The following is a 25,469-nucleotide window of genomic DNA, read 5'->3' on the forward strand; positions in this document are numbered from 1 at the left end:
CCTCTCAAAGGAGTGGACCAATATACATAGAATGTAAGGGAACTTGGGTGGTCTTCTCAGAGAGGTGGTCTTGTAGAGATATTTATCAATGTGTACATATATGAAGTTGGGATATTTCATATGGGGGTTGTACATTTGATCTTTTGCAGTTCTGTTCATATGGTATTTTCTGGAAGTAGTAGTCATTGTGTATCAAGGAAACTATTGGTGCATCCAGTGTATGTTTTATCTGTACCTGTTGTGCTGCGCTGTAAACCTTGGCGGAACATGTATCACATAGACAGCCTTGTGATGTTGATGTATGGCCCCTGAGCTCTCGCCTCGTAAACAAAGTGTCCTTTTATTGTGCAAGGAGACAGTAACATTTAGCAAGACAAATGGAAGGTGGTGAGGAGAAGCTGCGCAACTGAGGGACCTTGTCTTATATATACCTCACCCCAGTCTGGTGATGTAAAGTGATGCCGTGAACAGCCTGAACACCGTGGAAGGTACGCGGGGGAAATATATATGTATCAGGCACAAGAGCTAAAGAACATGCAATACTAATACATGTACTGTATGTAGTGAAATATTTTATTAATAATCGCCAAATAGCCACAGGAAAGTCTTAGACTTAACAGAAAAATGACACCCAAAATTGCTTTTTAGAAGGTGACCAATGTGTCCTGGCAAGGTGACTGCACTTCTTAAATGGGTTCTCCACTCTGGACAATATCTACTTGTTAGATGGTCCCTTGACAATAAGCTGATCACAAAGTGTCCCCCTGCTGAGACCCCAGCGATCAGCTGTAAAATGTGGCAAAACCTCACAGTAAGTGTTTAATTTCCCTGCAGCACCACCACAGGAGAAATTAAGCATTACACCGTTTCCATTTATATCAATGGGTTGTCTGTGTAATGCAGGAAAAAGACAGGTACTCCAGAGTGAAAGACGCTATTTGTAACCGCTCTCTACTCTGGCCAAGAGATGAGGATCCTGAACAAAGGACCACCCTCTATTACCTCAGAATTCCCTAATAGGGTGTATGGAAATGGGTTTTCTAAAGTAGACAAGAATTTTAAAGGGTAACTAAAGGTTCACCAAACTTCTGGTATGTCATAGTGATATGTCAGAAGTTCTGATTGGTGGGGCTCTGAGCACTGAGACCCCCACCAAACGCTAAAACAAAGCGGCAGAAGCGCACGTGTGAGCGCTGAGCCGCTTTGTTTCTGTTTCCGGAAATCAATGAAGCGGTGCACGGACTGAATAGAAAGTCTATGAGCCCGTACTCCACTACATCGGCTTTCCGGAAAAAGCCAAACAGAAACGAAGTGGCCGAGCGCTCACACCGAGCACTTCTGCCGCTTCGTTTTAGCGATTGGTGGCGGTCTCAGTGCTCAGACCCCCACCAATCCGAACTTCTGACATGTCACTATGAATGTTTAATTACCGTTTAAAGGTATAAGGAATCCTGAGATAATAGAATGGCATCCCCCATTCAGAACTCTTATCTATTAGTAGAGAGCGGCTACAAACAGAATCTCTTTCTCTGAAAGACCTGGCACCTCCATGTTTAATTTACATGGACAATCCACTCATTTTTATTGGAATTGTGCAATGCTTCATTTCCCCATGTAGTGGAGCTACAGGGAAATTCAGAACTGCCCGCACCAAGGGTATAACGACATTAAATAAGAGGCAAGACAGGTTATGAAAATTTGAGGTGGGTAGGGGTAAGCCCACCTACATACCTGGCCACCAGGTGAATGGTGGGGCATGTCTTGGTGGGTTAGACTTGGTGACTCAGTTGAACAAACAGACTCCTCTAGCAAGGTTCCTCCTAGAGCCAGCTATGACATCTATGGTATAAATAAACAAAATAAGGTGTTGAATCTTACACATATTTACTGGTGTCTCATTTCGTTAACAGTCACTAGTTGCTACAATGTGGATACCATACTGTAAGGCCTCATGCACACGGCCATACCCGTAATCACGGCCCGCAAATGTGAGCCGACGGCCGCAGACCGCATTTTTGGGCCGTGCTCCTGTACAAAGTATTGGATCATGGCCCGTAAAAAACGAAGGTAGGACATGCTCCATAATTCCCAGCACGGTTCTACAGCATGGACACCTATCCATAGCAATACGGAAAGGTGTCCTCGGCCAATAGAACCAGGCAGGTCCATAATTGTGCACCGTATTACGGTCCGCAATTACAGAGATTTTCTATGGTCGTGTGCATGGGGCCTAAGGGTTTATTCACACAAACTAGATAATCAGCCGTGTGATGGCCGTTTTTTTAATGGCTGTCACACAGCTGCATTAAAATCAATGCACTTCTATGGGGCTATTCACACCCACGTTTCCTTAACGGACTTTGTGAACAGCCCGTGAAAAAAATAGGACGTGTCCAATTTTTGCCCATTTTCACGGATCCCTCAATAGAATCAAGTCTATTAGGGATCTATGAACTCAGGTCCTGAACGGATGTCACATTGGCCGTGAAAAACGGCCTTTCTCACGGCTGAGTTGACACCCGTTCGAGTGAATAAGCCCTGAGGGTGTGCTCACACACAGAGTCAAAAACGTCTCAAATTACGGAGCTGTTTTCAAGGGAAAATAGCCCCTGATTTTCAGATGTTTTTTTGAGCAACTCGCGTATTTCGCGGCGTTTTTCGCTGCGTTTTTTACGGACGTTTTTGGAGCTGTTTTCATTGGAGTCTATGAGAAAACGGCTCCAAAAACGTCCCAAGAAGTGTCCTGCACTTCTTTTGACGAGCCGTCATTTTACGCGCCGTATTTTGACAGCAACGCGTAAAATGACAGCTCGGCTGCACAGAACATCGTAAGACCCATTGCAAGCAATGGGCAGATGTTTGCCGACGTATTGGAGCCGTCTTTTCAGGCGTAATTCGAGGCGTAAAACACCTCCATTACTTCTGAAAAGAGGTCGTGTGCACATACCCATTGACTCCAATGAAAACCAGCACCAATTACGTCCGTAAAAGACGCAGTGAAAAACGTGTGCACTTTTTCCTGAAAACAGCTCCGTAATTTCAGACGTTTTTGGCGTTGTCGTGTGCACATACCCTAAGGGTATGTGCGCACACACTAATTACGTCCGTAATTGACGGACGTATTTCGGCCGCAAGTCCCGGACCGAACACAGTGCAGGGAGCCGGGCTCCTAGCATCAAACTTATGTACGATGCTAGGAGTCCCTGCCTCGCTGCAGGACAACTGTCCCGTACTGAAAACATGATTACAGTACGGGACAGTTGTCCCGCAGCGAGGCAGGGACTCCTAGCATCGTACATAACTATGATGCTAGGAGCCCGGCTCCCTGCACTGTTTTCGGTCCGGGACTTGCGGCCGAAATACGTCCGTCAATTACGGACGTAATTAGTGTGTGTGCACATACCCTAACAGTAAAGACAGGGAGCACAAAGTCTTTACAATAGGTGGAACATATCAGAACACTTTGTGGTAGCAAATTTTGACAAATTGGAGAGTTTAATATTTTTGTTAACTAGCCACATGACTTTTATTTTAATACTTTGTTAGGGTATGTTCACACGCCCTATTTACGGACGTAATTCAGGCGTTTTACGACTCGAATTACGCCTGAAAAACGTCTCAAAACCGTCTGCAAACATCTGCCCATTGAATTCAATGGGTCTTACGATGTTCTGTTCAGACGAGGTGTCATTTTACGTGTCGCTGTCAAAAGATGGCGCGTAAAAAGACGCCCGCCTCAAAGAAGTGCATGTCACTTCTTGGGACGTAATTAGAGCCGTTTTTCATTAACTGCAATGAAAACCGGCTCCAATTACGTCCGTAAAAGACGGCGCGAAAAAAGCGAGTACTTGCAAAACGTCTGAAATTCAGGAGCTGTTTTCGCCTGAAAACAGCTCCGTAATTTCAGACGTAATTGGCATTTTTTTCGTGTGAACATACCCTTACTGTCTAAACCTGTGTCTCTCCAGCTGTTGCGAAACTACAACTCCCAGCATGCCCTTCACAGCACAAAGAGTTTTTCGGTGGTCTAAACAAAAAAAACAAAAACAGCCAGTCAAGTATATACTCCCCCCCCCCCCCTCACCCTCGTAGGTTCATGACAATTTCTCATTCTATTTTTTCTGTCTCTAAGCGCAACGCATGACAAAATGCTGGAAGGGAACAGTTTAAAATAACACTTCTCACCGTCTTCCACAAATGAGAATGGACAGGTAATTGTCATAGACGGAGCGCTGTGCCCCTCTCAGCTCTGTTACATGGTGACGGATGAGCCTCCTCTTCTGTAATAACTCTCACTTTTTATTCCCCTGTCTTTCTGCCGCTGTATTTTTAATCTTTTCACTGCAATAATTTCAATCTTTTCCTCATATCAGTTTTAATATTTTTTCGCCATGGCAGGAAATTTGAACACGGCAGGAAATCATCTACTGGGAACAACATGCAATCTTTTTAAAGGGGGAAAAAAAATCGCTAAAATTCTTATATATAAATATTATAACCGGGGACAGGTTTTCCATTAGACCCAAGAAGCCCGTGCCTAGGGGTGGACCTGCAGGAAATGGTGCCACGTCCTCAAGATTATAGTTTGTGCAGTGCTGGTTGCTTGGGATATACTGACTAATAACTACAACTTTTGTTATTGGGTCATCAAGCTGACCCAGCAAGCCGTCTGCCATTTCAGTCTGCATAATTAAAGGGGTTGTCCACTATCGGACAACTGATAGCCGCTATTCCGTTACCAGAGCCATCTGCCTCCGGCATAGAAGTCCGGTGCCCGGAGGCAGCCGAAGCGGCTGATCGGTGCGGGGTCCGGGTGTCGGACACGCACCAATCATATCCTGATGACCTATCCGGTAGATCGCTTCATCAGTTGTCCGGTAGTGGACAACCCCTTTATCCAGATTTTTCCGGTAGGTAGAATTGACACTCAGAGGTGGCAAGAGAATGGGCAAAGAGATTTATTAGGATGTAACCTACACTTTTCTCTATTTCATATTGCCATATTAGTCAGGTAGGGGATTACTATGATAAAGAATACTGCACAAACATATAAGCCACATCCCACTGTGCAACTTGAGTGGCCACGTAACCCCAGTCGTAAGGTCCGATCAGTATCCACGGGAAAAATAGTAACATTTATTTGCACTTACATTTATTTATTTATTGCAGATTTTGAGGCAATGATGCAGTACAAATAAACCATACGTTAACTCATATTCTTATCATGGTGTAATAACAAAGCAGCCACAAACAGTTAAATAACACGTGCAACTCTGCTACATCTGTAGGCAGATAAGGGGGATGACCAATGTCAGTGACTCACTGGATAAATGAGTTTGACTTTTTCCTGATTTATAATAACATTTGTCCATAAAGGATCCTGCTCATCATGTATGTGTCACGAAAGATCCAGTCATGCCCTCTGCTTTCAAATGTTCACAGATCTGACAGCCCCCAGGCAGAACATATCCCTGCAGGCCGCCCTTTATGTGGCACAATATAACGGTACAATATTCCAGCGCAAGACTGTGCCAGAAAAATACTAAGAGAAGAATGTTCTGCATCATTTTAAGGTGCTTACAACGGGTTCATGCGTGCCAGCTGCTTTGTGTGATTAAAAATATCCTATCATTTTTGTATACAGCTCCTATGCAGACCTTGGTGTGTCCATGGTTACAGACTGCAAACAAAACCTGTATAGTTCGATCCCACAGTCATGTTAAGCCAACCACTCTGGCTCTTCTTCTTCCTAAACTACAGACAGGAGAAGAGGGAGGCAGAGGGAGTGGAGTAACACATGACTACTGGATCAGACTACACAAGGTTTGTTTGTAGTCTGTAACCATGGAGACACATGGATGAGCTGTAAAGACCAAACGGTTGGAGATTTTAATGAAGACTATTTGCAAAGTCATTTTTTAATTTAGATGCATCAGAGCAATAAGGTGGGTAAACTATTTAAACAGGGGTAGGCCACGTGTCCTGGGCCTCTGTAGTCTAACTAATGACATTACCGTGTATATGTTTGTTGCTGACCATCCAATTGTGAATAGCTATAAGTAGAGGGGTAAATAATCCACTCAGCTGACAGTAAGGGTATGTTCACACGGCAGCGTCCGATACGGCTGAAATTACGGAGCTGTTTTGAGGAGAAAACCGCTCCGGAATTTCAGACGTAATGGCATGTTGCCTGCGTTTTTCGCTGCGTCCACTACGGGCGTAATTGGAGCTGTTTTCCCATGGAGTCCATGGAAAACGGCTCCAATTATGTCCCAAGAAGTGACATGCACTTCTTTGACGCGGGCGTCTTTTATACGCGCCCGTCTTTTGACAGCGGCGCGTAAAAAAAATGACCGTTGGCACAGAACATCGTAAAGCCCATTCAAATGAATGGGCAGATGTGTGCCGATGCTTTGGAGCTGTATTTTCGGACGTAATTCGAGGCTAAAACGCCAGAATTACGTCCGTAAATAGGGTGTGTGAATCCAGCCTAAGGCTATGTTCACACAGGGCGGATGCGCTGCGTAAAAGCAAGCAGCGTATATGCCCTGTGTGCCGCAGGGAATTCCTGGCGGGAAATCACACCAAATTGTGGTACAGTTTACCAGTCGGAATGTCCGCTGCGGAAAACTGCACAGAGAAAAAAAAAAAGGATACCATGGTGACGCGTCCCTCAGACGTCCTGACGTTATGACGCTCTGCAGCCAGAAATAACGTTTCATCCCAGGAGGCCGGCCTGGAAGAAGAAACACAGACTTCTGGGTAATTATAAGATTTTCAGCTATTTGTTGCGGGTTTTACCTCCCATTGATTTCAATGGGAAATCCTGCAATAAATAAGCAGCGTTTACGCAAATACAATTGACATGTTGCGGAATAAAATTCTGTACCGCATGTCAATTTCTGAGCGTTTTTTCCTGTTTTTTTGTTCTACCTCATCCACTCCGCTGCTACTATATAATGCTGCAGATTTTCCGCAACTAAATCCATTGCAGAAAATCTGCAGTATTTACGCAATGTGTGAACTGACCCTAATATCGGATTTGCTTCAAAAGAAGCAATTCCAAAGATAGAAGAGCATTAAGGAATTGTTATTTACCCATTAAATATATAGAAATAAAAACTTAACGTGCGGTGTGTGAAGCTCCCAACGCATACGAACTTATCCATAGGGCGCAGTTGACCAGACAGATGCCAGAAGAGTTTTCTTATGGCATCTGTCGGGCCAGTATATGTCAGTATAATTGTTTTTTTGAACAGTTGGAATAGCGTAGTAGACTACGCTATTCCATACAGAGGAAAAAACGTATACCTTATAAATTTTAACATGGGAGCCTATAGGCGAAGTATATTATACAGTGGCAAAATTTGGAGGCTGACATTGGAGGTATACGTCGGGAAATCCTCCCAATATTATGGCATGCTCCACAAAAAAAGTTAGTAAAAAGCGTACACCTAGCTCGATAGTTTTGAAAAGTGTAGAAAAAAAAGGTGAAGCTTAGAGGAAACACGAAATTTATTAAAGATGGATGCCATTTTTTGGCAGAAATTATTGGTGTACATGCACGCCAGCAATGAGGAAGCAAAATGTGTCCAACATAAATAGTGAGTTATATTATGTGCCGTTTTTATAACTTGGGTGCAATTTGCGCCATTTTTGGCAAACATTCAACACCCTATGATACTATTATTACTATTGCTAAATCTCCTTCACTGTGAATGTATCTGTGTTATACACACCATCCTGGACCCTTTGTGATCTCGTACAGAGAGACGTTGGCAGAGAATAAAAGGTCGTCCATGTTTTATTTCCACATTAACAATTCTCTGTCATTTCCTTTCCCATATCACAGCTTGAGCGAAATGTATTAAAAGCTGCGCATCTGCTCCTAGTGATAAGATGGCGGGCAGCGTGGGACAGAGCTCTCGCTGCAGGGCGGATGGAGAAATGACTATATAGTTCATTAACAGCATTCCAGATATCCAAATAGAGAGCAGAACTTTCCTGCTGTACTGCCGGAGCTGCACATTATCTTCCTGATGTATGGGAGGAAGGCAGATAACCGAGGAAGTTAATCTAAAATAAAGCAGGCATGCGCCGTTTTTCTGCTTATAAACTTATGCTGAATCAGCCCCTAAAGATCACAGCCGAAGGGTAGGAGGGAAAATCACTTTTTATATTCTGGAAAGTAAACGATTCTCTTATATCTAAGTTTATGCTTGGGTGACATTTATGGGCCATTTATTCTTTCTTCCCTAGTTTCCTTTCTTCCTTTTTTTTCTCTTCCTTTTTTTAATTCTGACCCTTCCTTTCCTCTTTCTCCCCCTTCCTTCGTGCTTTACTTCCTTTATGTGTTCTTTCCCATCCTACGTTTTCTCCCTCCCTTCCCTCCTTCTTTCCCTTAATTTCCTCCTTTATCTTGCTTACTTTCTTTCTTCCTTCCTTCTCTCCCTTCTTTCCTTCCTTCTCTCTCTTCCTTTTCTCCCTTTCTTCCTTTTTCTCCCTTCCTTCACTCCTTCCTCCTCTCCCTTCCTTTCTTTTCTCCCTTCCTTCTACTTTTCTCTCTCCCTTCCTTCACCTCTTCAATTCTTCCTTCTCTCTCTTCCTTTTTTTGTCCTCTCACTCTCTCCCTTTCTTCTCTCCCTTCCTTCCTTTGTTCTATCTCCCTTCATGTCTTCCTTGCCTCCTTCTATCCTTCCTCCTTTCCTTCCTACTCTCTCACTTCCTTCTCTGCCTTTTTTCCTTCCTTCCTACCTTTTCTCTTTCTTCCTTTCCTTTCTACTCTCTCTCCCTTCCTTCCGTCTCTCCTTCCTCATTTCCTTTGTACTCTCTCTCCCTTCCTTTCTTCTCTCTATTTCTTCTCTCCCTTCCTTCTTTTTTCTCTCTTCTCCTTCTCTCCCTTTCTTCCATCTCTCTCCGTTCGTTCGTTCGTTCGTTCGTTCGTTTGTTCGTTCCTTCCTTTCGCCTTTCCTTCCTACTCTCTCTCTCTCTCATACTTCCTTCTCTCCCTTTCTTCCTTTGTTCTTTCTCTCTTCCTTCCTTTTCTCCTTCCTCCTTTCCTTCCTCCTCACTTCCTACTCTCCCTCTCTCCCTTCCCTCCCTCCTCCTTTCCTTCCTACTCTCTCTCCCTTCCTTCCTTTCTCTAACTTCCTTCATTTATATAAATTGTTCAATAAAAACATATACACATATATTCGATTTCTAACAACAACATTTTCTGCAGTATCATCGCCATCAAGTTCAGGACTCAGTCCTAGCTGTTTACATTTTATATTTTTTCATTCATTATTTATTTTTCAAAGGAAAAAATAACATGCAGTAAGATTTCTTTATTCGGGCCTCAATGGGACCTGATAGGAACTCCGTGTGCTCACATATGGGGCCTCCAGGAGGTTCTCTACTCTATTCTGAATACCTCCATAATACGGCATACGATGGAACATGCTACTTTTTTTTTTATACAGAAACTAAGAGAAAAATTATTTGCGTGACTCCCTATGAAATAAGAGGCATACAAAGCTAGGGTAAGGCCCCATTGACTTCTATAATATTGTGTTATGGCGCTGTGAAACTTAAAACATTCATGAGGGTTTTCAATTCCACATTATATCGCCATTTTGTGCTGGATTATCAAACTTTGTGAATTTTGAGATTCCGAATTAAAAGAATGTAAACCAACATAGTAACCACAGACCAGTTCTATTTAATATAGTAACACATCAATGAGATTTACTGGTTTTATTTGTTATACCCTGTGATGGGCACGGGCATGGCATACATTGGTATGAATGAGCTCACAATCAATACCTGGCTGGATTTTTGTAAATTAAACTGAATTGGCTGCAGGTCCGATAACAGCAGTTCTGGATATAGATTGTATGATGGGGAATAAGCAACCCCCAATGTCTCTCTTACACAGTAACGTGCCATTTACACCATGGGGGGTTTTAGTAGCCTAATAGCATCATGGCTCTAAACCATGATTGCCGCTTGTACATAATAGCTGCCTGCGGAGCCACAGCCACCCGACTGATTCACTGACACCAGGGGACAGGTTCTCATGTATATTACAATTACTTATTTTCTAATCCAGAGAAACCATTGCCATGCTCCAGGGCTAAACTGACCATTGGGGCAGTACACGAAGGCCCATGTAAGTAGGGCCCACATCTCCATGAACGCATATCCCTAGGATATGCCCTAAATGTCTGATAGGTGGAAATCCTCACCTATCAGAGACAAGGGCTCCCGCATACCTCAGAGGAGTAACTTGATGCTACTGGGACCCAATGCAAAATCTGTAATAGTGCCCCCACCGATCTTGTGCCAGTTATAATACTGTGTCTTCTTATGTGGCAGAAGGGCTTTTGGGCCTCTTCAAGCACGTGCGAATTCTACCTCTGCACCCCTTATAGTTACTCCACTGGCATCCCCCATTGTACTTTTTAGCATGGCAGAACTTGTAGGGAATGAGAGGTGGGGGTGACTTGACCCCTCCCCCATATGTGCAGCACTCTCCATTAGGGTATGTTCACACTGAGTTTTTTGGCGCTGTTTTTGACGCAGAAACCGTCAATGGGAGACGGAGGCACAAAAATAACGCTTGTGGGAAAAAGAATCGTCATGCTCTTTCTTCAGGCGTTTCCATCTCTCACCTCCCATTGACATCAATGGGAGGCAGAGAAAGCGGTTTTCGCTGCGTTTTTTGCCCGCGGCGCTCAATGGCCGCAGCCAAAAAACACAGCGAAAATGCAGCAAATCATGCGCCAAAGAGAGTGCAGGCAGATCAAAATCTGCCTCAAAATTCCTGCCTGCAAAAAAACTCTGCAATTTTTTAAACCAACCCAAATATATCACGGGTTGGTAAGTGGCCCATAACTGTTACTGCTCAGATCACTCCTGTGTCTGACTACAGTTTCCCATATAACCGCAAGTGGTGCCGCGGATCCTCTATATGGCCATCCTTGTTATGCAGCATTGTGGTCCACGCCCTCCTGGGGCCCAGTTAGATTTTATCCATTTGCCTCCCTTAGAGCTACGCCACTGATCCGTACCATACGTTGTATGCGGCAGCGCAGTTATTCCTGGTGCCCACTTCATACCCGGAGTAATATGTCATTTCTATCTTACTGTCCCATTAACACATTTTTATGAAAGGATTAATTTTTAGAAAGCCAGTAGTTCTCATAGTAATAATCGCTGTTTAGCGAGCAGGAAAGTAGGGCAATTTTTCATTATTAATTATAATTTTTTCTTGGAGCTTAATCCCCCAAAGAGCGTTTGTCACAGACTGACTGTCAGGAAGACAAAACCATTGGTGAGCTGCAAATTAACCCCGAATGTGCCGCTGACAGCTAGGCTCCGAATAGGTTAACCTTTTCTTCAGTCAAAATGTAATAACCTGTATAGTAATCTAATCCCTTGTGGTCAACCCACACTAAATATGACCCGCTATGGGCCGGCCGACTGTCCACACGATGACGGTATATGGTGTCTCATCTCCCGGTGGTATCATAGGCCTCATTAGAGACTTGTTAAGCTTGGCGTGGGCTGATTTTCTGTTTGATTTTAGAGATGAAGAAGAAGGAGAAGATTATAGTATCGTTCAGTGGAGCTTTCTCAGGCATGCAAGAATAAGATTAATTAGTTTGTTAAAAAAAATAATAAAAAAATCAGACAGCAGATGTTATGGGGGGTATTTTGCCTCTCAGGTACGAAGAACTAGACCGTTCAGGAAATTGCCTCCAACTTTATTGAGCAGAACATGGATGAATATAAACATAGATCTGCAGATGTGGCCAGTCAAGAAAAAAAAATTAGCACAAAATTATCAAAAAAACACGAGTGGTGCTGGATTATCAAATGTTCTAGATTATTGGACAGTCCTAGAAAATAAACCAAAATGAAAATAGCTCATAAATGGGGACATACACCAAAGCAAGGAACACGGAAGAATAGCGTTACATCTGCACAGCACACATAGATAAGAAAGACTTTAGTTTTGCCGTCCCTTTAATTTACCCCTACTTTTGACAAAGGGTTAAAGTTATTGATCTGTCATTTTTAATTATGATAATAAAAGTAGAGAACAAATAGTAGAGAAGGGCTGATTTTAGGGGATGCCAAACTGGGCAATTGCCCAGGGCCTCCTTTTCCTAGGGGGCCTTCAGGGGCAAACTAAAACCACCCATTATTGTTTAGGTGTATGGTAATTTTATATGGAAATTAGATTGAAGCATTATGTGGGAACTATATAGCAGTTTTATAAGGGCTCATTAAGGGAGTATTATTTGAATACTTCACATTATTTGGGCACTATATGGTGGTATTAACTAGGCACATTATGGCAGTACTGTCTTTCCACTATATGGTGGTATTATCTTGCCACATTATAGTAATACTGTCTTGGCACTATATGGTGGTATTAATATGGCACATTATGGCAGTACTGTCTTGGCACTATATGGTGGTATTATCTTGGCACATTATGGCTGTACTGTCTTGGCACTATATGGCGGTATTATCTTGGCACATTATGGCAGTACTGTCTTGGTACAATATGGTGGTATTATCTTGGCACATTATGGCAGTACTGTCTTGGTACAATATGGTGGTATTATCTTGGCACATTATGGCAGTACTGTCTTGGCACTATATGGTGGTATTATTTTGGCAGTACTGTCTTCACACTATATGGTGGTATTATCTTGGCACATTGTAGCAATTCTGTCTTGGCACTCTATGGTGGTATTATCTTGCCACATTATGGCAGTACTGTCTTGGTACAATATGGTGGTATTATCTTGGCACATTATAGCAGTACTGTCTTGGTACAATATGGTGGTATTATCTTGCCACATTATGGCAGTACTGTCTTGGCACTATACGGTGGTATTATTTTGGCAGTACTGTCTTCACACTATATGGGTGGTATTATCTTGGCACATTGTAGCAATTCTGTCTTGGCACCATATGGTGGTATTATCTTGACACATTATGGCAGTCCTGTCTTGGCATTAAATAGCGGTATTATGTGGGCTAAAGTTACAAGAAAAATTGTCTACAACAGGAAAGCGGGAGAGACATAGTTTGTTTAGTGAAGTAGACTTTTGTACTACACTGTTTTTTACAAAAATCAATGGAAATCTGATGGTAGTGTAAACAGAGTTTACCCATATAACCAGTATCTCTGTCAGGCTGAACATGTTAGCTGAATGCCCGACACTGTGCCATATAGTGAGCCCATAAAGCAGTTGTCTCCAATCTGTGTCCCTCCAGCTGTTGCGGATCTAAAACTTCCAACATCCCGAGACTTGAAACTTTTTAAACAGTTGGAGACCACTGTCATAGCAATACATTTGCCAATTCAAGGTGTTGGCTCCTGTATATGTGACTATTGGACTCAAAATCAGGTTATGTCCCATGGGAGCCCCAATATCATCACAGTGCAATATCATAATCAGGCTGGAAATGATCCAATCCCCCGGTATTTCATGCCGGTTAGTATCTCCAGTCTCTCTCTTTTATCATTGTCTAGTAGTTAGTAATATGCTAATAATACCACACAACTTTTAAAACCCCAATTTTAAGCCACACCCCATATACACTCAAAAACGTCCACAAACCTTCTCAGAAATGCCCACTTTGGAGCATATTTGCATAAACCTCACCCCCTCCAGGGCTTATTTAGCTATACAGCTCCCCGATAAACCCTGCTTTCTTCCAAAAACAGCGCCACACCTGTCCGTGCGTTGTGTCTGGTATTGCAGCTCCGCTCCATTGAAGTGAATGGGGCAGAGTTGCAATACCACACACAACCTGTTTTTTTTAACCCTGTACGACCCCTTTAAGTCGTGTGATTATTACGCATGCCATTGAGGTATCGGCATTGATGTTTTATATATTTATTTTACATAAATTATACAATTTCTCGACCATCAAGATTTACATACAAACCTACGCTTATTATTAAAGATGAGGTTTTATAAATCTTTTTGCGTGTCTGGATCAGAAGTGTTGTTGCACATTCCCTGATTACTTTTTTTCTCTACTATTATTAAATTGCTTGTAGTATTATGCCGGAGCTTGGAAGAGATAAATTGATTAAAGGACAGAAATTTAAAAGGGGTTGTATGAGACGTGGAAAAAAAACTCAGCTTTTTTACCACTAACAGCGCCACTTTGTCCATTGGTTGTGTCTGGTATTGCAGCTCAGCCCCATTCAAGTGAATAGTTCCTCGCATCCAGCCCATAAAGCCGGCACTTAGCTAAGCCTCATCTCACTTTGGGGTTTGTAGAGGGGCTTAAAGGGGTATTCAGACGTTAGATATTTACGGCATATTCTGGAACTGACCTGAACTACATTTTAAAAAAACCTGCACATTTATAAAACGTAGTAGCATCCGGCTGTCACATAATAGTGTTCTTTTTATGATCTCTATAATAAATACATTTGCTTTTCACTCTTTCCACTAGTTTCATAAAAAAGTTCTAATAAAGTGGCCTTTTATGGTACTGCTAGATTACTTGGAATAAAATAGCCCTAAGCCATGCGGACACTTGGGCAGATTTATCAATGTGATTAAACTAGTTTTTGGCGTAAATACATTGAAAAATATGGTTAACAAGAGAACACCATATTTATGAAGCCCCTGCGCCACTTTTTCCGTCTCATACAAATGTGTGAGAAAAAGTGGGCAGGGCTTCAGAGATGCGCCAAGGGCCACTCATGTACTGAAGATTTCAGACACTCTTCTAACCTGGCGTTGTTTTCCCCCCACAACAGACTCATCCGTTAATTAATCTGGCGCTGGTTGACCTGGGGACATGCTGGCACACCTTTTGTAGGGTGTTCCAGTAATAATAAATCCTCTTACTATCCATGGATGTGATCACGGGCGACCACCTGTGTAGGTGGGCCACAGGCATGAAATAAGTTATCAAAGTTACAGAAAACATTAACTCTTTCTAATGAATCTATTAGCTTGATAATTTTCTATATACTGTACCAGTGTTCAGTCACTAGAGGCTCACAAGCTGTTGTGAAACTACAACTCCCAGCAGGCTCTGATTGTCTTTAGCTCTCTGGTCCTACTGGGCTTAGTAGTTTGATAGCCATTGTAAAGGAACAGGTTGCAGACTACTGATATAAAAATGCATAGTATCTCATAGATAAGATCACTTCTGGGAAACGTCATCTATGTAGCGTAACTACCATTTCCATAATTCCTCTGACGATGCTCTTGTAAATACAGACGTAGATAATGTTTTATTGAATTTTGGAGCCAGTAGTGATGTTTTTTTTTTTAATCAATACCCATAAAAAGCAGGGCCCTCAATAGAGATGTACAGGAAAATGGACAATAATAGGCGCCAGGCTGTGCCGATAGTGGTCTTAATGTGCATATAAAACCGTATCTGTAGACTGTCCTCCTGCCTCTATGGAGCCGATAGTGAGTAATATTATGATGTGACAAGGCTCAGGGACACCGTCAAGGTCATCCATTAGAGAAAGATATTGGGAAATCACTTGATGGCATGTTGCGATGGGGGCTGGTCGATGAGGTCATCCTCCATCGCTCTGTATCCAAGGAAGTCACATTTCCCAGGCTCGAGTGAGACAAAACAGCTTTAATTAAGTGGAGTAAACTCCTCCTGTGTGGGAAGCTATTTCACAGGATGCTGGCCTGATGCCATTATACTGAAAAGACACAAAACTAGGTTTCGAGCCAAGTACTCTAAGCAGAATCTCATTCTTCACATCATTGGCCAGCAAGGTGCCTGCCAATATTGGCAAGGAATAAAGCTAAATTGTAAACATGACCTGGATGCGGGTGCAGCGGGCACACTGCTCCTTGTAATAAAGTAATGGAATCATTCCTATGAGAGTTGTAATTCTGATGTTTCCTCTGATATTGTGATGTTATTATACATATCACTATTGATTTTCCGATCCTTCCCTGCTGAACTGCTCTATAATGTGATTGTGTTTAATCCTCAGGGATGAAGAGACTGCTCCTGACTCAGCAGCTGAAGGATGCTCTAATGCAAGATTTCATAGCCCCCCTCCAGGCAATGGACCATGGTGAAGAGGGAGGGGGGCTACAAACTGCAGCAGACACATCAGGTATGGTACAGGGAACAATAGACGGGTCTATATGTTCAGATACACAGTGTATAAGAGACAGTGCATATAAAATTCAATGTAATTTCACTGTCTATGCAGGAATGAAAGGGTTTGTTGGTTATAATGAATTTTTCTTTTTTTAAAGGAACACTCCAGACAAAAATAGGCAGCAGTGGGTGACAACAAGGAGCACCGTAGCCTTGTAGTATCTGGAAATTACTTATAGGATCATTCTATGGATAACTGATACAATATGTTATGTCTGAGGAGGCGGTGCATGACACAAGAATTTTCTTTTGCGCGTTCTTTGAATCTATGTGTCATGCCCCGCCCCCTCATGCCCCACACTGGAAATTACACAGTGCACAGTGTTTTGTCTGGAGTGTTCCTTTAAGATTCTCCCTTTTACTGTATTTAAAGATATCAAGAATAAACCTTTCCTCATTTTTGCATAGAAGAGTAGTCCTAGGACACTTAAAAGCTACAAGCATTGCCTTCTTCAGACCTTGGAGTAAAGGAGAATAAACTACTGAAACTGTTTATTTGGGGCACTCTGCTGGCAGTATTGCTTACTAAAGGCCACTTGTGGCACTGTTTATGCGGGCACTACTGTTATTTGGTCATGCTGATGGTGCTGGTAAGTGACTGCTGTTATGGGGGCATAGCCTGTACTTGTCAGCAGGGAAAATTGTCAGCGTCGCAAAGTCAGGACACATCATTTTTATTTGATTTTTTTCATACATTTAATGTTTTTCGTTCCCTTCCATCATATTAAGTCTTCGTTTCCAGTAAAGTGTGAGCACATCTTACATGTTTTATTCATTGTTATGTGTACACTGTATGTATCAGAACCCAGACATTTTCTGGCGGATCCTCTATTATTTTCCAGTCTGTCGCCGCACCGTTCCACATTGATGTTTTTTTAATGGAGTGTTTGTGGAGTATTGATTTTATGTTGCTCCCATGGATATGATTGTTTCATACAATAAGTTGTGCTGCTTGTTTCATGTTAGATTTCAGATTTCACTGCTGCAATTATTACGCGTCTGAAATTCTTTCTTCTCCCTACTTATTTTCTGTAATAAAAATGACTCGTTTAAGGTCAACACCTAAAGTGATATGCGACTGTCATATGGACCATTGATTCCTATGACAGCTGCCTTAGTCTGTAAACAATGACCACAGTTATATACTGGCACACAATGCGCCCTATTAAACAGTTCCAGAAAAGTGCCCCCGTAAACAGTGGCAGCAGAGTTCCCCAATAATAAATAATGCCACTAGAGTGCCCCCATAAACTCTGTGCTATGGAGTCCCCTGAATTCCTTAACATAGCCATACAACTATTATGTCAAAATAGGTTTCTTCAATAAAAATTTATTTACATCAAATTCTGTTTGCCTGCAACCACCTCAAGGGGGAGCTCACTGCATACATTTTTTTACAGCTCCTATTGAAGTCAATGGGTTCCCCTTAGTAGCAGCTGCCAGGAGTTTACAGGAAGACTTGCCTGCTTATCTGGGAATCAGGGAGATCTCCACTATTTTGGGAGTATACCCAGAATTGGCTTTTATCGCTTATCCACAGGTTTGGTGATGTGTCTGATTACTTGGGGCCTCAGCGTTTGTACCCACAATCACTAGAACGGGGGTCCTGAGCCCCCCATTCCTCCTCAATGTAGGACCGCAGTGAGGAGAACTATGAATGGAGCGACGAATAAGCATGTGCCCAAACGCTCAATTCAAGCCTGAGGGAGCTTGGCATGGCTGTTTTAGTCAGTTCCGTGAGCATGCTCGTCCTCCGCTCCATTTAAACATGCTCGTCCTCCGCTCCGCTTCTTCTCACCGTGGGGGGAGCAGTCAGGAGGGACAGGAGGTTCGAGGCTCTCATTCTAGTGATTGGTCAGAGTCCCAGCGGTTGGGTTCCCAGCAAACAAACTTATCACCGATTCTGTGGATATATATATATACAGTGAAGGAAATAAGTATTTGATCCCTTGCTGATTTTGTAAGTTTGCCCACTGTCAAAGACATGAACAGTCTAGAATTTTTAGGCTAGGTTAATTTTACCAGTGAGAGATAGATTATATAAAAAAAAAAAAAAGAAATCACATTGTCAAAATTATATATATTTATTTGCATTGTGCACAGAGAAATAAGTATTTGATCCCTTTGGCAAACAAGACTTAATACTTGGTGGCAAAACCCTTGTTGGCAAGCACAGCAGTCAGACGTTTTTTGTAGTTAATGATGAGGTTTGCACACATGTTAGATGGAATTTTGGCCCACTCCTCTTTGCAGATCATCTGTAAATCATTAAGATTTCGAGGCTGTCGCTTGGCAACTCGGATCTTCAGCTCCCTCCATAAGTTTTCGATGGGATTAAGGTCTGGAGACTGGCTAGGCCACTCCATGACCTTAATGTGCTTCTTTTTGAGCCACTCCTTTGTTGCCTTGGCTGTATGTTTCGGGTCATTGTCGTGCTGGAAGACCCAGCCACGAGCCATTTTTAATGTCCTGGTGGAGGGAAGGAGGTTGTCACTCAGGATTTGACGGTACATGGCTCCATCCATTCTCCCATTGATGCGGTGAAGTAGTCCTGTGCCCTTAGCAGAGAAACACCCCCAAAACATAATGTTTCCACCTCCATGCTTGACAGTGGGGACGGTGTTCTTTGGGTCATAGGCAGCATTTCTCTTCCTCCAAAGACGGCGAGTTGAGTTAATGCCAAAGAGCTCAATTTTAGTCTCATCTGACCACAGCACCTTCTCCCAATCACTCTCAGAGTCATCCAGATGTTCGTTTGCAAACTTCAGACGGGCCTGTACATGTGCCTTCTTGAGCAGGGGGACCTTGCGGGCACTGCAGGATTTTAATCCATTACGGCATAATGTGTTACCAATGGTTTTCTTGGTGACTGTGGTCCCAGCTGCCTTGAGATCATTAACAAGTTCCCCCCCCCCCCCATGTAGTTTTCGGCTGAGCTCTCACCTTCCTCAGGCTCAAGGATACCCCACGAGGTGAGATTTTGCATGGAGCCCCAGATCGATGTCGATTGACAGTCATTTTGTATGTCTTCCATTTTCTTACTATTGCACCAACAGTTGTCTCCTTCTCACCCAGCGTCTTACTTATGGTTTTGTAGCCCATTCCAGCCTTGTGCAGATCTTGTCCCTGACATCCTTAGAAAGCTCTTTGGTCTTGCCCATGTTGTAGAGGATAGAGTCAGACTGATTCATTGAGTCTGTGGACAGGAGTCTTTTATACAGGTGACCATGTAAGAGCTGTCTTTAATGCAGGCACCAAGTTGATTTGGAGCGTGTAACTGGTCTGGAGGAGGCTGAACTCTTAATGGTTGGTAGGGGATCAAATACTTATTTCTCTGTGCACAATGCAAATAAATATATATCATTTTGACAATGTGATTTTCTGTTTTTTTTTTATATAATCTATCTCTCACTGGTAAAATTAACCTAGCCTAAAAATTCTAGACTGTTCATGACTTTGACAGTGGGCAAACTTACAAAATCAGCAAGGGATCAAATACTTATTTCCTCCACTGTGTGTATATATATATTGTAATGAACTGAGAATTAACTATGTAACAAAAAGGTTACACCTAAATGATTATTATTATTATTACTATTATTATTAATATTTATTCAATATTTTTTAAGTGGCTTCAAAAAGTTCTCAGAACCCTCATCCACATTTTCATCAACTTTGATGGGAGGAATTCTTCTGCAGACACCACAAAAGAACCCCAATGCACCCCTTTATAAGTCAATGGGATTATTCAGATGTCGGCGGTATCCGTCATGTGACTCAGTGTCGGGGTTTCTGTTATGAACGGAAGCCACAACGTATATGTGAACAGAGCCGAACTCCCTTACATCCATGTCTCATTAGTGTTTACATCAAATTTCCATATCTCAGTACTGTCGAGCACCTTTCTCATACAATGGCCTCTCCACCACCGAATAGGGCACCAGTACTATGATTGGTCTGTGGTAATTGGGGACCCCTAGTACAAATTTTATTGTAAGGGCCCAGGAGTTATAAGTTATGTCTTTGCCGCCATATAGGACGCTGCATTCATTATGAACACATCTGAAAGAAACTTCTCCTCCATATCAGGCCTCCTGAGCAGGGTTCTGCAGTGTTTATAGCTTATTCTCCAAGGTGACCTTGCTATAATCTCCAGCTGTGTATAATGCAGGCCTGTAGACTATTATATCAGACTCCGAACGTCTTTGTGATGTCCCTCTTATTATGTCCTAACCCTCCTCTCCCTCCCGCCATCCAGGACTCGGAAACAATAAGAGCCTCAGTTTTCGTCACATGCCACAGCTAAACCGTTGGTTACTCACAACAGACTCGGTGGGTGGTGAGGGTGGGTGTTCTGCCCGGGTTTTGTCAGTACTCTGCCAGGTTGGAAGGAGGATAAAGTCCTAATATCTCACTATGCCTCTTTCTTTTCAGTAGGGAATGGAGTCTCTTCTTGGACATCTCCATGTACATCAATCTCCATTGTCTGTCCTGCATAATGTGATGATACAGAAGATTAGACCTCCATATCGTGGACTCTTTATAGCTGTATATAATTCAACCCTCAATTTTTTGGGTCCAGGGGCTTCTGAAAATCATACAGGCCCAGATAGGAAATAGGTACAAACTGTGAACTGTTAAGAGCTGGAATTACGCCAGCAACCCAGTTATGTGTGGTTTATTTTTTGTATATGATAAAAATACTTAAAGGGATTGTCTGATATTAATAAAGGAGTCTGCTTATCTTACCAAAGAGAGCTCCACCCTTGTCCATAGTCTGTGCCTGGTAATGCAGTCAATGCAGCTGAATTGCAATACTAGACACAGCCTATAAACAAGAGTGGCGCTGTTTCTTGAAAAATGGATACCCTTTTTTCTAACCTCAGACAACTCCTTTAATAGGGTCAGAGGATGTGGTGTATTAGATGAAACATAGGACGATGACTTAGGTTTCTATGACCCGATCACTGTCATGAATGTTCCACTTATATGTAATGTACATGCCGTCTCAGGACATGACCTTCCAATATGACCTCCGACTACCTGCAAATCACGCTTCTGTGTATATTGCCGTTATCTGGGATACATAGATGAGATATAGCCTGATTCCTCTGCCGTTTTATGGTAATTACTTTTCTTGCAGCAACTTTTTAGTGGATTACTTTTAATTCAAGTTGCCTAGCAACCACTTGGCTTCGTGTCTCGGTGACCATTATTTCAATACATGTAGCTACATATACTAAAGTGGTGGCAAAGTTCTTTCTGCTATTCAATAGACTGCCTTATAGGCTTGTCTTATGTTTCCCCTATAGAAATCACGAGAAGCCTCAGCAGCTTGATCACTTTATAATGAATAGTTCTGCAACTTTTTAATATACTTTGTTTCAATTCATGATCATTTTCAAGATCTCTGTTTGCAGTCAGTGTATGCAAACAATCTTGTTTACATCCAGAAGCTGAAAACGGGTTCAACCTACAGTCAAGGGATTGTTACAATTGTATCCAGTTTAGACAATCCTCTGTGAGCAGTGAACCTAGACTGATACATTTTACATGGACTGATACATTGTAACAAACTGTCAGGACAGAAAAGAGTTTTGTGCTGCTTGTGTGTTTAGCTAAAAGGGGATTGTCTGGACTGGATAGAATTGTAGCAAATACTCAGCTGTGAGAAGTATTGGGTCTGTAAGAGGTTCAGCCTCTGGATATAAACAAGAATGTTCCCATTTACTGACAACAAACAGAGATCTTGAAGATGGTGAAGAAACTGAAACAGAAGATCAAAAGTCACATAACTTTAGGTTCATTAGATAAAAACAGTAAATATTGGGGTTCCCATTGATCAATTATCATTATCAAATTTGCCATTCAGCGGTAACGTGACAACCCTAGAGCTGTAATGGCGGCCATATTTGTTGTCACCCAGCTTTCCCAGGAGCGGATGTAACTATGAAAAGTATTTTTATCAACTTGATAGAAGGAAACAATCTAATACTTATTGGAGATTTTTTTTGGGGGGGGTGTGGGGGGCTCGGGATGTTCTTTAATTAAAGCATCGATGTGTATCTATTTTATTATGATAGAAATTAACCCCTTCTTGTCCACATTTTGGGAATCAGTGTTTCTCCATGATTAAATCAGGTCTATTTTTATGACCGTGTTTCAGTATTTCTGCTTCTATATTGTGATTAGTGTTTTGTTTCTCTCAATGAGTCCGAGTTTATTAGAATTTTCAGCATTTTAGCGGTTTTGTTACCTTGGGGTAACATAGATATAAATAATCCCACACGTGCTCCGCACTTATTCTGCGTTCTATATAATATCACACCTTCAATCAATCCGCACGCTGAGCGGCGCTGGCAGATGGCTGGTGTCAGGCAGGACTATGGAGAATGATCGCCGTTTCCTGCTCGTGTCCTCAGTCACAATTATCATCACATAAATTGGTGTGAAACTTCAATAGTCCACACTTGTTACTGAGCAGATTCATGGGATTTCGGATATAAGAGATTCTTGTAAAGAGACGCTCATCAAAAAGAGAGAACAAAACGATGAGGCTCCAAACATAAAGGAGTTTTCCCAGGACGGAAATGACTGATAGGTGGGAATACCATTTCTGGGACCTCCATCTATCGGGAGCATGACCTGGGCCAGATTGAGGTTGGGGTGCCAAAAACATTTTGTGGGGTCCTCTTCAAGGTATTAACTGCACATTATATGACACTGGCAAAACAAGAGGAGTTACAACTTCTATGTCTTACTACTTGGAGTGTCTTGGATGTGCTCAAGAGAACTTGGTGGTGGAGGCCTCAAGGTAAAGGAAGTCCTTGGGCAATGCCCTTCCTACAACGATGACAACTGTCGAGGTGGCTCGCTTCATAGAAATCTATGGGAGTTGGGGAAAGAGCTAAGCGGCCGCCGCATTTTGCAGATCAGGGTTAAGAGACCCCCATTCTTTCAAAAGGTCGACTTTTTTATCGTTCTGTCCCAAAATTATGAAAAAAAGAATAAAATTTAATATGTTTACCAAGAACTATCTCTTTTGTGTCCCCTCCAATGCTGCCGTATATAAAACAAGAGGCTTGGAAAAAGGGGTGGAGTTAGGCTGCTTCACTACTCTGCCTACAATGGATACCAGTGACGATAACCACAGTTTTACCAAAGCCACACCCCCAGACAGTTTGACCCCTTTTTTTCGGCCGGATTTCTCAGACCGTTTCGGGGACGTGCAGAAAATGTTACAGACGGACAAATAAAAATTGGGGAAAAAAAATTTGTTTTGTCATCAATTTCTAGGTTAGTGTCTCTTTAAAATGTATCTCTTGCTTACATAGGGCTGCAAATAAAAAATAAATTCACTGTATAAATTGATATAAATATAATTGTGCTCCCACAATATGAGAAAATTAGAAGGTTCACTGAAGTGACAATTGAGTAAAATATACCTTTTATTAGTAACTCATTTTAAAAACAGGGGTAACACACCACTGTGAAATAAGCCCCACCGTGATAGTTTAAAAACGTATTAAACAGAAAACACTGAGTCATTATGATAGATATATCTCAGTGTTTGTAACAATGTTTCACTGACAACAGCATTTGACCTGGGCACAACAGTAGTACAATCCCCAAAGTGCACCAGTGTCCGTGAACAAAACACCGGAACTCCTAGCGCTGGGTGTAAAAGCTAGGAGAGACAGTAGCATTGTTTTACACCCAGCGCTAGGAGTTCCGGTGTTTTGTTCACGGACACTGGTGCACTTTGGGGATTGTACTACTGTTGTGCCCAGGTCAAATGCTGTTGTCAGTGAAACATTGTTACAAACACTGAGATATATCTATCATAATGACTCAGTGTTTTCTGTTTAATACGTTTTTAAACTATCACGGTGGGGCTTATTTCACAGTGGTGTGTTACCCCTGTTTTTAAAATGAGTTACTAATAAAAGGTATATTTTACTCAATTGTCACTTCAGTGAACCTTCTTACATAGGGCTGCAGTCTGTAATCTCCAGTGACGTCATTGAGACACTAATTCCGCCAATTGTATATGTCACAATATATTTTTATAATTTCTGCACCCATAACTATTTTGGGGCCAATCAGATTTGTTTTTGTTTTCCAGGTGAGGCTAATAGTTGAAAGCAGCAATATTATGTTTTTTTGCTATGGGCATGTCCTCCATGCTATCAGTTTGTGATGTTTCAGGTTAAAGTGTATCCCCTCTATCCCCCCCCCCCCCCCCCCAATATCTCTTTCTCTTCGCCAATGCTCTTCAGCTATAAGCCTTCATCTCGCATGGCTGTCCGGCAATGCATTGCTCCAGACTGGCATTGGCCTGACGTGCCCAGGAGTCTACAATACAACTGCTCCACCTGCTGGATAGCGCAGGTGACTCATGACTCTTGGGAACAGCTACTTTGAGGAAAGTGAGACTTTGGCGGGTTTTACAGTGAAGTTGTCTTAATCTGTTTAATTGTCGAAAACCTGGGCTGCTTGCAATAATTAAAAAAATTATTTTATGTAATTGCAGTAATAAAATTTAATTCTGACTTTTGTCCTGTGTTTTTTATTGCTGAGGTTGACATTTTGTATCCGTGTCAAATGCTTGTTTATCCAAATGCAATCCGAAATTGACTGCAGGTCGGGCCAAACAGAGCATCGCGACAATTAATATGTCACATTCCCACCTCATCCAATGGACTGAGTGGCGGCAACTTACACACAGAACATAAAAACATTTTTGTACAATTTTTTTTATGGATGACTGGAGTCCCTTGCCCTCTCAAACTAATGCTATGTTCCATCCTCATCCTACAAATAGACAAAGAGATTGGTTTCATGCAGCTATACTGTAATTCAGCTGCTGAATCATAATTGAAATTGTGCTGGGACTTCCAGCTGAGAGAGGGGAGAGAAAGAGCTGCTTCATTCACAAAGCTTTTTCGGATGATTGCTCCAGAAACACATGTTTTAAAATACAGATCAAATAAAATAAAAGATTACAATTTTGCATGGGGATGAGTGTTGGGCCAGATTTTTTTTTTGTGTGTATGTGGGGACAACCCTTATCATAGGGTAATGAAAAACACATATGCTACATAAATACACAAATATGAGAGTTCATAAATGTATAAATGGATGGGCTTAAATAACATACCAAAAACAGGAGGTTTGTGGTTTATCAGAAAAAAGGCAATGAGAATGTGTAGATATATAAGCAGAAGGCGTACAAGGCGTCGCTGGTGCCGGGTGTTTTTGTTTTGCTTTTATGTTGGTTTTACAGTGTGTTATGG

At 42.1% G+C, this 25,469-nt stretch overlaps 1 protein-coding gene across 3 annotated transcripts in view; it reads left to right on the forward strand.

Annotated features, from left to right (window-relative positions):
- The window catches only part of TRIM44 (tripartite motif containing 44), an 82,735-nt gene extending 59,124 nt beyond the window's left edge, over positions 1–23,611 (forward strand). For 2 of the 3 annotated variants that reach the window (XM_075838016.1, XM_075838018.1), the window contains exons 5-6: positions 16,001–16,126; positions 20,608–23,611. In XM_075838016.1, coding sequence (XP_075694131.1) covers positions 16,001–16,088 — 88 coding nt within the window. In that variant the 3' untranslated portion in view covers positions 16,089–16,126; positions 20,608–23,611. The remainder of the gene's footprint in view (positions 1–16,000; positions 16,127–20,607) is intronic. The other variant, XM_075838017.1, reaches the window with a different exon arrangement.
- The last annotated feature ends 1,858 nt before the right edge of the window (positions 23,612–25,469 follow it).

Source organism: Rhinoderma darwinii, chromosome 9 (genome assembly GCF_050947455.1).
Source record: "Rhinoderma darwinii isolate aRhiDar2 chromosome 9, aRhiDar2.hap1, whole genome shotgun sequence".
NCBI lineage: Eukaryota > Metazoa > Chordata > Amphibia > Anura > Rhinodermatidae > Rhinoderma > Rhinoderma darwinii.